Consider the following 13,447-nt stretch of genomic DNA (forward strand, 5'->3'; position numbering starts at 1 on the left):
ATCAGAAATAAAATAAACGTGCCTCTAATAGAGAAAAGTTAATTAAAAATGCAATAGGATGAGAGTTAGGAGTGCATGAATGCCGGCATGGGATGTGCAGAGGACTCTCCCCTGCGGCGCAGATCTGTCACTGCACAGCAATTGTGCGGCAGCACAGCGCTTGCCTGGGAGGGCGTCCAAGCCCAGTGGAAATGAAGCCTGATGTAATCCTGTTTTCTCGTTAACTATCCACTGTCCTATGAGAGCGTGCGTAGAAAAGTCACTTATGAAAGGTCAGAGGGAGAAATAAAAAGAAAAAAAATATTTCTCGCAAATATATTGCAAACAAGAGCACATAGGAGGCAGCATGGGCTTTTGAAGTATTAAATTCGAGTTGCAGACTTGGAATAATCTTCAAGAGGGACCTTCATGTGGGCAGAAGAGAATGTACATCAACCATAGCCCAGCACTGTGTCGGAGGCAGATCTTGGGACTTCCCACCAAGCAACCTCCCTTGATAACTGTTTTCAAAGTTGAAGCACAGGAAGAGTAAAATTTCATCCAAAATCTGTGGTGAACACCTTGAGAGCTGCAGCCCCTGCCATAGAACCAGGCTGATGCGTTAGTGGCAGAACAATAAGGCCAGGCACTCCACTGGTTTTAAGGTTTTATTGCTCTCTCCCACTTCTTAAAAAAAGTTTTAATAACAATATTAAAAGTTATTTTAACTTTTGTTACTCATAGACATTAACTGTATAATATATTTTATGAGGGTTGCTCCAAAAGTAGTGCCTCCTGCCTTATGTCAGCCCCTGACAACAGAGGCAGCTGTTGGTGGTGTGGCACTAGAAGTTGGACCTTCCCACCAACATCCTATTATTTTTGTTGCAGTGTGTCAGATGGCAGCAGTGGGGCAGCCTGCCAAAGTGGCATCTGAGATGAAAGCACATACAAAGCAAAGGTGTATCACTGAATTCCTCTTCATTCAATGCAGCTCAGGCAAGTCAAAAGTTTGGAGACCCATGGGCCAGCCTATGGTAGAAGATGCTTCTACCAACTTATTTAAATTTCTATATACACATGGAAGGGGGAAAAAAAATGTTTATATTTCCTATACAATATATTATATTTAGGTATTGACTTTCCATTGCAAAGCAGAAGCAGTATTTTGTGGGGAAACACACACTGCACCAACCCTGAGGTCAGGATCTGCACTGGTAGCTAGCTGTCCATTAAGGTGATGGGTATGAGCCTAGGTCTTCTATGTGCAGACAGCCACCCCTAGTGAGCAGAAAGACCTCTATACACACAGCCCACGGCCATTCACTGTATAGCAGCATTGAGATTTAGGGATTGCAAGAAGGGTGATGAACGTGCCCACTATAGAAGAGACACAGCAATCACAAGTGTGCCCATGGCTTACAACTGACAGACACTTCCTTGGAGTTGCTGAGGGTGGAAATGAAGTAATAAGGCTTTTGAGTTCATGTATTTTATCAAACTGATCAGGGAAAGCAGTAGGAGCACAAGGGGGGGGGGAGAGGGGGAGGGAGGGGTGCTTGTCCTCACTGAGGTGTGCAGAATGCAGCCCTCCTCACACACCACACAGGGCTGCTGGCTGTGAGGAGTCCCAGCACTGCAGCCTGCAACCTAATGGGACAGCTGAGAAGGGAATGCTTTCCATCTTGCCCTCAGCAGCGAGGCAGGGCGCAGAGTTGGAAGGGCTTGGGGCAGCGCGTGAGGCTGATTGTGAAGGCAAAGCTCAGCTCAGTGGCAGACGGAGCCTGGAAGGTGAATTTCTGCAGCAGGGCAGTGAAGAAGATGAAGAGCTCAGTCCTGGCCAGCTGTTCACCAGGACAGGCACGCTTGCCTGGAAGAGGAGCAAAGAAAACCACACTCAGTCTAGAACAGAGCTTAAGCATCACCCTTAATTGGTATTCTTACAGAAGGGAGGCTGTTGTGCAAGGGGGTAGGTGGGCTCGCTGGTGCCATGGGACACAGAAAAGGAAAATGCTTGCAGATGAAGGGCACTGGCTCAGGGTCTCTGCAGCCTCCAGGCTCCTTTCACCCGTGCTGCATTGTAAAGGCTGCAGGAGCTTTTCTTCCTAGCAAGGTTAGGTGGCAATGTTCACCCACACATCGTGCAGAACACGTCCCCAGAAGTTCCCAGCTCAGCAGAGAGATGCAACCGTTCAGAAAAGTAAAGGGGGGGGACATTAAAAAAAAAAAAAAAAAAAAAAAAAAAAAAAGCACACCCATTTACCCAACTCACGCAGGAGGAAAAAGCCTTATTTTTCATCCTGCAATAACAAATTGATCTCCCTCCTGCCCACAGCAGTCAGTATTAACTGCTAGGGGATTTTCACTGTGGGAAATGCCAGGCATAGGCTGCTATCAGACTGGGAACAGTTCTCCCCCACTCCAATGGGGTGAAGAAAAAGCATTACAAAAAGCGAAACCATCTCCCCATCCATCTTCTTACCTGCAGAGAAGGGCAGGAAAGCCTCCCGCCTCCTGTACTGGCCGTTCTCCAGGAAGTGTTCAGGATTAAAAGTGTCTGGAGTCTCCCACACATTTTTGTCAAACATTATTGAAGTCAGGCTGGTCATCAGCGTGGTACCCTGAAAGGGTGGGGGAAACAAGAGGTTCCATGAAGAGCCAACATGCTGCCAGACTGGGTTACTATTAGCTCTTTTCTATCCACATGAAGTAAGATACTTTATTTTTTTAATACACAAAGTGTTTTGCCCTCATTTAACCATGTTGGTTTGGAAAAAGCCTGCAGAACTGTTCACTTCAATGTGCCACTGTCTACCTCCATGCTGCTGATCCATACCTTGTGCTGCTGTTAGTGGTGATGTTAATATGAATCCACTTTTAATCAATAAAGTTGTCTTATCGTAGGGATTGAAAACAACTTAACCAAGTAATTGTCAATCAACCTGCTTTACTTTGCTTTTTATTAAAACTGTATCTGGTTTACCTTCCTATCTTCCATTAGAAGAAATAATAATTAAAAAAAAAAAAAACCTCTAATCGATGTGCAGCAAAATGCTCAGAATTTTTAATTTTTAATTTGCCAAGAAGTAACTGAACATGTCTGTGCAAGAGACTCAATCTATCCAGATCTCATATTTGCTTTCATAATGTCAGAACAGTGTACATTCATCAATAACTATTACTTGACATTTATCAAGGGCTATTTTAATAGATGTTCTTTAATACTCTGTGGAATTAACAAATCCAAACTGTTTGCTTTCCTGTGTTTCTTGGACCTCTGCTTCCAAAATGCATGGAAGTCACCTTCTGTAAAACTTGAGAGATAAGCCTTGAAAAAACATGAAAGCAATGACCAACAAAATAGAATCTTACAGTTCTCTTCCATAAAGAGGTGAGATCCAAACAGCCTTACAGCATCTGCCAGGACTACTCCACAAATGAAAGATGTCATAAGATGCTGCAGGTTGGTGCCTCCAAGTGAGGTTTGGGATGGGGGCTTTGGAGACCCTGTGCTGGCAGGGTGAGGGGAGGGCTGTATCCTGGGCATACCTTGGGCACGTGGAAACCAGCCAGGGTGGTGTCATTGGTGGACATCCTGGGCACTCCCAATGGCACGACGTTGCCCATTCGCAGCACCTCGCTCAGCACTGCGCTGGTGTAGGGCATGTGCTCCTTGTCCTCCATGGTGGGCTGGCGGCACTGGCCAATCACAGCATCAATTTCAAGCTGCACTTTCTCTACAGAAACCAAAAATACATATTAAAAAAAAAAAATTGTATATATATATATATATATGTGTGTGTGTGTGCACGCACGCTCAAAAAGCTCTGAATAAGAAAACTGGGCCACAAGCATGTCTGTTACAAGAAGGAAGGGAGCAAGGTCTTGTACTAAGGTGAGGGATGGGCTGCTCAGATGTAATAGCAGTAGGTGTAGAAAAAGCAAAAAGAATTCACTTACCTCAGAAAGGCCCACACAGTCCTCGGATAAACAGAGATCTCAAACAAGATACTCTTACCTCCACTGCCAACCCTTAAATGAAGTCTGGGAAAGAGTGGATCCTGGCTCCACCCTTTCAAGTCATTCAGGCACATTTCATGCACCTGAGCTCCCCTGTGTTTGCTCTGCCTTCCCATCAGGTGCTCAAACAGTGGTTCAAGCAGTGACTTAGCATTTCCACTGCACGTGTCCTGTGTGGTGAGCCTAGAAACAACTCAGTTTTTTGTTTCACTTATCTGGTTTTGGGCTATGTGATGAAAGACCCATCAGTGGCCCTACCCTGAATGTGGGGGTACACGGCCATGTAGAGCAGAGCCCAACGGATGGCGGTTGCTGTTGTCTCTGTCCCAGTCAAGAAGAGGTCCAGTGTGGAGCAGAGCAGATTTTCCTCATGAAAATAGGAGTTGGTGTCACCCTTAAACTTACATAAAAAAAAGACAGTAGAAGTGCTTATTAGGGAGGGGATGCTTTCAAAAACCCAACCCAAAACCAAAACGCCCTCCTGCAAATTCTCATAGGAACATGAATAAGTTCCCCGAGAGCCCTCCTATGCCAGTTGACAGAATGAGAAATAGAAGATTAAGTGTAAATACTTCCAAATGAAAAAAAAAAATCTATGTGTTTTGAAAGCGATCAAAATCCTGCTGCTGCTGCTAAAAAATCTGACATGAAAGAGGTAAGGGAGGAAAAAGCCCTTCTAACAAAGTTGCCTTGGGTCTTGTCTGCTCATTTTTGTGATTAAGCTTTAAGTGGCCTTAGGTATTTCCCTCTCACCTTTTCTATTTCCTTTAAGTAACAGTCAATGTAATCTCCCACGTCAGACTGGTCCAAGTTCTCCTTGTGTTTTGCAATCACTCCCCTCACAAAACGCTGAAGTTTCTCCCAGTGCCTGAAGATTTTCCTGAAGGGCCCTGGTAGCCATCTCATTATCAAAGGGAAAGCATTATACAGCTGGTGAGAAATCAAACAGAGCACAAAAGCACTTACTGGGGTGAAAAAAGATCAGGTCTCACATTTGAGATGGTAGTACAAATTGTTAGTTCCACTTGCTCAAAGGATAAATCAGTTTTGAGACAAAGGTCAACTAAGTCAATGAGGAGGAGCCCACTGGTGTTGGGGTTGGCAGGGACCAATTTGTCTGGTTCAAGGTGTGTGGCAATACAGAAACTATGGCAGCCCCCAGAGCCATCTACTTTGGTAATAAACTCAGGGTCTCACTCATCTTGTCATACAATACAAGCATGCAGAATCTGGTTGGGAAAGGGGTAGAAGGGAGGAGATGGGAATTTTGACTGAGTGCTACTATTTTCTTTTTGTAGAAATGTAGATATTTAAAAGGTATTTTTTCCATTTTTCCATTGCTCTTCTGTTCTGCTTGGTACAAGGTTGACTTTACAATCCCACAATCTTTTTTCCTCCATGTACCTCAATCATTTTAACTCGCTTGCTTTCCTGATGGATTTAATGGATTAACCCAGCCTCATGTAAATTAATACCCACGGTCATTTCTCTTACAACACGACTCTTTTTCTACAGGGAAAAGCAGATTACTTCAGTACCTTAGAAACTCATTTCCAAGCGCTTACATGGAGCTGAAGTTAAAAAGGTTTTACCTGGCCCCAGAAGCTTCCTATCAGCAGCAGTGTTTCTGCGAGCAAGTGCAGTAATTCCTGGAAGTTGCTGTCATGGTAGTCGAAGCGGTTCCCAAAAGTTATGGAACAGATAATGTTTGAAACAGCGCTATTAATTTTGTAATGAGGGTCAAACGGTTGCCCTGAGGGGAACAAAATGAAAACTGTGAGGCTTGGTCTTTAATCTCAGATATAGCACACTGTACACAACAGATGTGAAAATGGGGTAAGGCCTCACCTACTACCTACTCATGGTGATGCTGAGGCTTCACCCTTGTCTTGGGATCCCCACTACCTCTAAAAGCTGGGTGCTGTGTGCCCCAGCATCCTTTCTCCGAGGACATCCCCTTCCATCTAGGCTGTGGCACAGCCCAGTGTTAGCACTGAGCTTCTGAAACAGGATCTGAGCCTTTTCCCAGTGTAAACAAGTAGTTATGGCTGTTGGGTTTGTTTGCTCATCATTGGTGTTCATCTTAAATACCAAGAGAAGGTCCCTTCAAACCTTTGCCTGGGGCAGGAAACTTAAGACCAGTCACACTGCAAATATGTCATTGTATTGGCCTTTGGCCACGCACCACGAAGTATTCAAGCAGGAAAATCCAGCAATAGCTCACATGGCCAACAGACATGATGCACACTGGCTCCTAAAGGAGCAAAGCGTGGCGTGATGCTCATCACATCTGCTTTCCTCAGGAGAGCTATTGAGCAGAGGCCACCATCTCCCAGGGCACATTTAGAAAGCCCAGATCACTACTTGCTGTGATAGGAGAGAGTAATATCTGTAATGAGTCCAGCATGGCCCTGAGCTGTGCCGGCGCAGTGGGGAGCATCGTGTTGAGATGCAAGGCACCATGCACAGCACTGCTCATCTCTCCATTCTGAGAAAGTAATTAAGCTGGGCTGGTGCTCAGATACTGGAGTGATGGACAAGATCACTATTTGTCATTACTAATGGGAAGAAAGGCCCGAAACTGCAGCTTAATTAGTTTATTGATTAGGACTATAAAGGACTATAATCAATTGGCAACATGAAGTATTTGGCCTGTTCAAAGCAACTGCAATTAAAATGGAGCAAGTTCAGTATATAATTTCACAATTCCTATTTAGATCTTTCTTGTTTACTATATATAGCTCCATAGAATTAGCTAAACCCCATCTGCTTCTATTTAAAGCTGAAGTGCTACATCACCCATATACCAACATACAAATTATTCTTACTAATATCTCTCTGGCACTTCTTAAAAGCTGGACCATAAAAGAGCAAAGCACACGCTTCATCTGTGCATGATACAAAAGGAAAGCCTGACTAAACAAGTTTTAAAATACTTTGCAAAGCCAAGGACAAGCAGAGGTTAACGGAGCCTTTGAGAGAATGTGCTTGATATCATGAGAGCTGCATTTCTGCCTTTGCAGGCTACAGAAAGGGCTTTCTTAGACACATAAACATACCGATTTTAATAAGCACCTACTATATATTCGTTTAATTCTAGTAAGGAAGAATTGAAATGGCAGACCTAAAAGGCAGAATCTGGAAACCTAAGATAGAGATCTGTGCTACTGCAGAGTTGCTCTGCATATTAGGAGTCACACTGGTGTGAACTCATCTGGTAAGAGGCTGGCTGAAAGCTTTGGGCACAGTGCTGCCCAAGGACTGCCTACCCTTCTCTTCCTCCATCGCCTCCACGAGGTACCGGCTCTCTTCTTGCACTTTTGACTCAAAACTGACCACAGTGTTTTTCAGCGTTGCTAAAACAAACTTTCTCTGTTGCCTCCATATGTGCCCATTTGAGGATATAAGACCTGTAGAAAAACAGACAAACAAAAGCTAGCTCTGTGTGGAATGTGAGTGACAGGATTCAGAAATGGCCATCGGTCTTAAAAACCCCAAACCGAAGCAAATAAGAACAGCAGACATTGAGAAGCTATAGCTTCGCCTGGGAATTAAAATTCAAGGGTAACTGGCTTATGCTAAATATCTAGCTTTATGGATTTTCTTCTTTGTCACTTTGCGTGGGAAAAAAAGGTGTAAGCCAAAATACTCTGAGTACGATCACGCTGCTGGCAGAGCTGCTGCAGGAGCAGCAGAACCCGCCTCTGGAGCTACGTGTAGCCAGGGAAAGAAAGTAAAGGGGAGATAAATCCAAGGGGAACACTCTTCAAGAGACACTGGACAGCCTGCATTTGTTTCTTGTCTTTCACCCAACTCAACACATCACGTTGATCCCTGACTTATCCCTAAATCCCAGACAGGTTCAAATATATACCTGTGAGATTATTAGGCTGAGTTCAGTTCTTGTCTTCCTCTACAAACAGGCTTTTATTGGCACAGTTACTGAGGGCTGAATTCGGCCTCCTTTACTCTAATTGTTATCACTGCAAATAGATTGCCAAAATGTTGAAAGCTATACTTACCAAAGCCTCTAAAAATTTCTTGGAGAAGTGGAATATGTGGCCGATCTGCAAATATTTCAGCCTGGTGGACAAGAGCTTCTCTCACCATCTGGTACCCACTGACTACCACAAAAGTCAGACCTCCGAACTGCACGCTGAAGATGTTCCCATACCTTGCAGTAAGCTGAAAGAGAGTCCATTACTCTCTGAGAGCAAGAAGACGGACAAGACCTGGGATCAAACTTTGAGTTTAGTTCCACTTGGAGCATTGAGTTGGGCTTAAGAAAAATCCAAACCCAAGTCTTCCATGGGTCCCACCCAACCTAAACTATTCTGCAAAGGCTGGAGACGACATAAGAAATATTAGTGAGCTGTGGTGTGGCAGGGATGATTTGCATACTGGCTTTCATCAGGCTGTTGTGTCAATTTAACTTGAACCCAAGGACTTTTGGACTGATGGGCACCTGCTCCTTCCCTCTTCTTCACCAAAAGAGTGAAGGAGGCAAAGGCTCCACCTGGGTCACCGACACCAGGCTCTTGCTGCTGAAAGCAAGGCACAACACATAGTCTATTTCACCAACTTTGTTTAAAGTAGTGAGATTTCTTGCTCCAGCTGTCACAGTTAGAAAGTGGCTCCAACTGCTGATGCTCAGAAAACTTCCTCTAATTTTAAGCCTGAATGCATTTATAGCCAATTTATAGCCATTTTCCTTGCATGGACATTGCTAGCATTAGCCTCTCCTCTTCAGCATTTAGCTCCCTGATGTATAAGGGCAGAGGACAATTATATCCTCTCTTGGGTCCTCATTTGCCAAGGAATTCAACGTGCATGCTCCTCGGCGTGACTCTGCAGGAGAGGACATGCATGGTCACCCTGAACTCACATGGTGGCTAGTGAAATGAGCCTAGGATCAAATGGGCAGCTCTGCCAGTGCTTGCAAATGAATGTGATTAATTTTATTAGTAATAATTATAAATGTTGATAAAATGACCTGAGCATACTGTCTCTGTTCCCTGGGGGATAGCCCTGCTAATGGCTGGGGTAGATGAGATAGGGTCCTCTTTTAAATTGAAGCAAGAGACTAAAAGTCAATCACCAGAAGGATACTTGCAACCAGCACATCAGAACCTTATCTCCCACTCTCTCAGACAAGGTACTCCACATGTATCAGCTATCACTCTGTTGTTGGCTTTGGTGGGAGTCAAAGCTCATGAAACCTTTCTAAAGTTATCACTGCCTCTTTCTGTGACACAGAAAAAACCATGGAGGTGTTTAACTCTGGACCTTAGTCTTTCTTTCAGATGTAATGGTGCAAATTGCAGATCTCTGGGCAAAGACAATGACAATACAATTTTCAGAGGCGAAGTTCCCTGTTCAAACAGTTTGTTTCCCACTGTCCCTCACCCATCCTGACCCATACCCTCCAAACTCTTCCTGGGCTGAAGCACACAATAGTTGTGTTGAAATGGGAAGAAAAAGGAGGAACATGCAGACATTCCTCTGGTACAAATTCCCTTCTGATGAAACCGTCCAGTTCCTTTGGAAGAGGGGATGGTGGTAAGGGATAAACCCAATAGTTGTCTACATTGTTATTATACACCTTGTAAACCAGAAGTTGCCTTTGCTTTGCCTTTGATAAGTGACAAAAATCACTGAAAAGGTACAATATTAACAGTAGGAGAAATGTCCATGAAGGTCTTACCTTCTGCATCTCAAGATGGAGAGGTTGCCTTAAATCCACAATGGTTCCCACAAGTGGAAATAGCTGTGGCCCTGGAGGGAAATTCCTGGGACGCCTCTTTCTCACAAAGTCAGCAATCAGAAGAAACATGACAAGAACCGCCAAGAGCATTGAAACGTTCAGCTTTTCCAACTGGGAAATGGACCAAAAGCGAAACTCCATGTTGGTTGACGAACTCCCGGTTTTTCGTCCCAGGAAAGCACTTGATGCTGGTGTTCAACTTGCTGAAACAGGAGTAAGGAGGGACTAGTGAAGAAAAATAATGAGGATGTCCATAGCTCCTGGGCTTTGCACAGACAGCTTGTGCCCAGTGATGACTTGCTGAGTAATTTAAACACTGGGACCTTCAACAACAGCCCTTCAAACATCTGCCAAACAAAAGCAATCTTTAAAACCTTTGGCTTTACATCTCAGTCAAGGACCTAATTTCCTTATAGAAGAAAATTCCTCCCCTCCGCCCTTAACAAGGAGCTCCTTTATACAGACACCTAACCGGGATTATAAGCATTACAAACATTTGAGGTTAAGAGAAAGCAGCTTACTGTCACGGAGTAAACTAGATCAATCTACGCCCATGACAGGGGGGCAGTAGGCCCCTGAGCCCCCCCGACCCCACAAAATGGGAAGAAAAAGGGAAAAGGGGTAGGAAGATGGGAGCTAGGCCCAAGGAAGGGAAAAGAAACAGCGGCAATGATCTATGGAGGAAAACTTATTTTACTAACTATGATAACAGAATGCAAGATAACACAATAGAATACAATCTAATTGAAATTGAGACTAATAAACCAAATAAAATAGGAAAGAGAGAGAGTTCCTGAGACCAGTCAAACCTGAAAAGCTTGGAACGGCTAGGAAAGCACCCTCCAGCACCCTCTGCAAGGTGGTAAGAGATCACCCAACTAGGAAGAGCCAGATCCCATGACTTCTATGGCGTACTGAGACAGGTACCTGGAATTGGAACATTAATGCTTTAACTTGCAGTGCACTACATGGTGTTATGATGTGGAATACCGAAAACCAAAAATCACAAAACCATGATACTTAGCTAATTACACATGGTAGATATTGCATAATTTAAAAACTGTAAGGCATCTGAGGTGATGGACAGCATGCGAGTTGCCAAGGGGCTGATCCTGTTAAGCTCTAAGCACTGTCTGGGAAGGGCTAGATGCCTTCAGCACCCACCAAAGCCTGCTCAGCTTTGCTGGAGTCAGGTGAAGTTCGGACAAGGGAAGCACTGTAAAAGCTCTAGGTTCAACTTAGATGAGAGTTAAAGGAGCTTAATTTTGAGAGTGAGAACACAGGCTCATGTGCTTGTTGGCTAAAGGAGAGATTGGAACTTACTTATTTTAATCTCCCAGATTTCCACAAAGCTCCTCTGAATAAAGCTTCATGCTGTCCAGAGGAAGGCTGCAATGGACCGACAGTGACCTCCATGTCCGTGAACCACCCTCGAGTCAGTTGCCAATATTTTAGCTTTGATTTGTTTCCACATCTTTTATATCTGTCTATCTATATGTATGTCACCCCTTAAGAACTGCACTTCACAAACTACATTTATACTGATGCAGAACTGTCAATAATGATTTTAAAATGGCTGGCCTAGAAATTATGGTGAGACTGATAGTCGAGCCCAGATCTGTTTAGCCTGGGGAAAAGAACACTGAGAGGGGATCCAATAAATGTTCATAAATATATATGGTGGGAGATGGGAGACAAATGCATGAGGCCAGGCTCTTCTTGGTGGTACGTAGTGATAGGACAAGGAGTAATGGTCTAAAACTTGAACATAGGAAGTTCCATATTGACATGTGGAAGAACTTCTTTATGGTGAAGGGAATGAAGCACTGGAACAGGCTGCCCAAAGTGGTGGCAGTGTCTCCTATGGAAATATTCAAGACCCATCTGGACGCCTACCTGCGTGACCTATTGTAGGGAACTGCTTCAGCAGGGGGGTTGGACTTGATGATCTCTTGAGGTCTCTTCCCACCTCTGCAATTTTGGGATTCTGTGTATGGTAATTTTTTATTTTCTTCAACATTTTCTAGAAGGCTTTAATTTTTTAGAAAAACAAAATAAAACAAAACAAAACAGCAACACAACAGCATATATTCATGGGAAATAATCTTTGGGCAAAAGATGTTGATATTTCTATTTCTCTTTACTGTCCATGTGCTTTACTACTTATTGACTGCTATACCACATACAGACTGCATGACAGAATTGCACCTTAGCACAGGTTTCCTCCTTAACAATGATGCCTATCTGCAACCCAACACTCTTAGGTTTGAAATATTATTTACAGGTTTTGGGATTGGGCACAAACTGTGGATCCGTAATGGGGGAAACGCTGCACATCACTGGTCTGTACTGTACCATCACTGTAGCACAGCTGTGAGCAGTGGTGGTTGGGCACTCTTTGCTTGTCCCCCTTGCTGGTGCAAGGCTGATCCCTTGTCTCTTTACATCACTGCACCCTCTCAGTGTGGTGAGCTGAGCCTCGGAGGCTAAATCAGGATAGTGGGCTCGTGCTCTTCATCCTGGCATCGGGGAGATGACTCGGTTGGTGGAGGTGTCAGCCTACAGCATGCTCAAAGGGACTGTGATGATAAGGCGTCAACTTCTGCTAGCCCAGTTTCACTCCTCTGTTCTTCGCTATGCCATATGATTTGTCAGCATGCACACAGAGTGCAGATCCCTCTACCACTTGTGGCTGCTGTGAATTGGGCTACGTGCAAAGCCAAGGTGTTAATGTGTTCTTCTGGGTGGTGTTGTGGGGGTGGATGCATCGTGGTTGACAGGAGAAATGTTATTTTTAGCTGGAGGAGCACATTTTGCATGTACTCACATGTGTCTTGTCAGTCAGAAACCTCATGCCTATTACTTTGCCTTGAAGATTCCCATGTCCAAATGCATCTCTTCACAAAGTCCCTAACTTGGTAGATTTATTAAAAATCAGGGAAGAGCACTCCAGCATTACCACGCCTCTCCTAATCTCGGTAGGCAATAACACCTGTAAGTTACCATTGCAATGGTGCTGTTTCGGGTCCCAGCTTTTAATCAAATCAGAGCACAGTGATGTGTAAATCCCCAGAGAACTCAGGAAATCACAGCACTACGGCGTGTGGGCAAAGAAAAAGTGTTGGACAATTCTTATTTCTGCAGTTTCTGCAAAACCTTGTCACCTAGAAGGTAAGCCTGTGTCCCTGGGCTGCACCACAAGCACAGGAATATAAACCCTTTGTTGTCTAATAGCCAAAATGTGAATTCATGCAGGATGAGGATGGTATGCCAACACCTAATAGGGAGCAGGTTGTAAGCCCACCTTCCCCGTTTCCTCCTAGAATGCTCTTCTAACCATAGTATAAAAATTTTGGCCATCTCACCTGAGCTCGTGGGTATCGGGCAGAGAGATACACTGTGCCATATTGCATGGACACACACCCATCACTGCTTAAGTATTAAGGCATCTTGATCAGCCAACAGACAGAAATTGGCCCATATGCTTTGTACCTTCTTCCCTGGCTAGATGTCTAACTGTGTGCAGAAGGTTTTGAAACACAAAGAGAAACATTCTGTTAAAAACTCAATTACCATTTGTTTTTCAAGATATAGTATCCCATTATTTTTTCCAGAGAAGTGAAATTCAATAAGGTTACAACAGAATGTAGTCCAACAGTTACCGTACTTCCAGAGCATTATTTA

The 13,447-nt window shown here is 44.1% G+C and overlaps 1 protein-coding gene across 1 annotated transcript; it reads right to left on the reverse strand.

The window, feature by feature from the left end:
• Positions 1-1,622: 1,622 nt before the first annotated feature.
• Positions 1,623-9,904, reverse strand: LOC100549121 (cytochrome P450 2J2-like). The gene is made up of 9 exons (XM_031554948.2): positions 9,704-9,904; positions 8,022-8,184; positions 7,269-7,409; positions 5,592-5,752; positions 4,753-4,929; positions 4,258-4,399; positions 3,529-3,716; positions 2,462-2,600; positions 1,623-1,849 (listed from the first exon to the last, which is right to left on the reverse strand). The coding sequence occupies exons 1-9, from the start codon at positions 9,902-9,904 to the stop codon at positions 1,671-1,673; spliced, it is 1,491 nt and encodes a 496-aa protein (XP_031410808.2). The 3' UTR covers positions 1,623-1,670.
• Positions 9,905-13,447: the final 3,543 nt, after the last annotated feature.

This window comes from Meleagris gallopavo, chromosome 10, assembly GCF_905368555.1.
Source record: "Meleagris gallopavo chromosome 10, MGAL_WU_HG_1.1, whole genome shotgun sequence".
NCBI lineage: Eukaryota > Metazoa > Chordata > Aves > Galliformes > Phasianidae > Meleagris > Meleagris gallopavo.

What these genes read in the sequence shown, in the direction of transcription:
- LOC100549121 (XM_031554948.2), bottom strand. Translation starts at nt 9,904, where the DNA reads ATGGAGTTTCGCTTTTGGTCCATTTCCCAGTTGGAAAAGCTGAACGTT. An exon ending in ACTTAAAGGAAATAGAAAAG is followed by an intron (nt 4,400 to 4,752) that starts GTGAGAGGGAAA and finishes TTTTTATGTAAG; the next exon opens with TTTAAGGGTGACACCAACTC. An exon ending in TTTCCTGCCCTTCTCTGCAG is followed by an intron (nt 1,850 to 2,461) that starts GTAAGAAGATGG and finishes CTCCTCTTCCAG; the next exon opens with GCAAGCGTGCCTGTCCTGGT.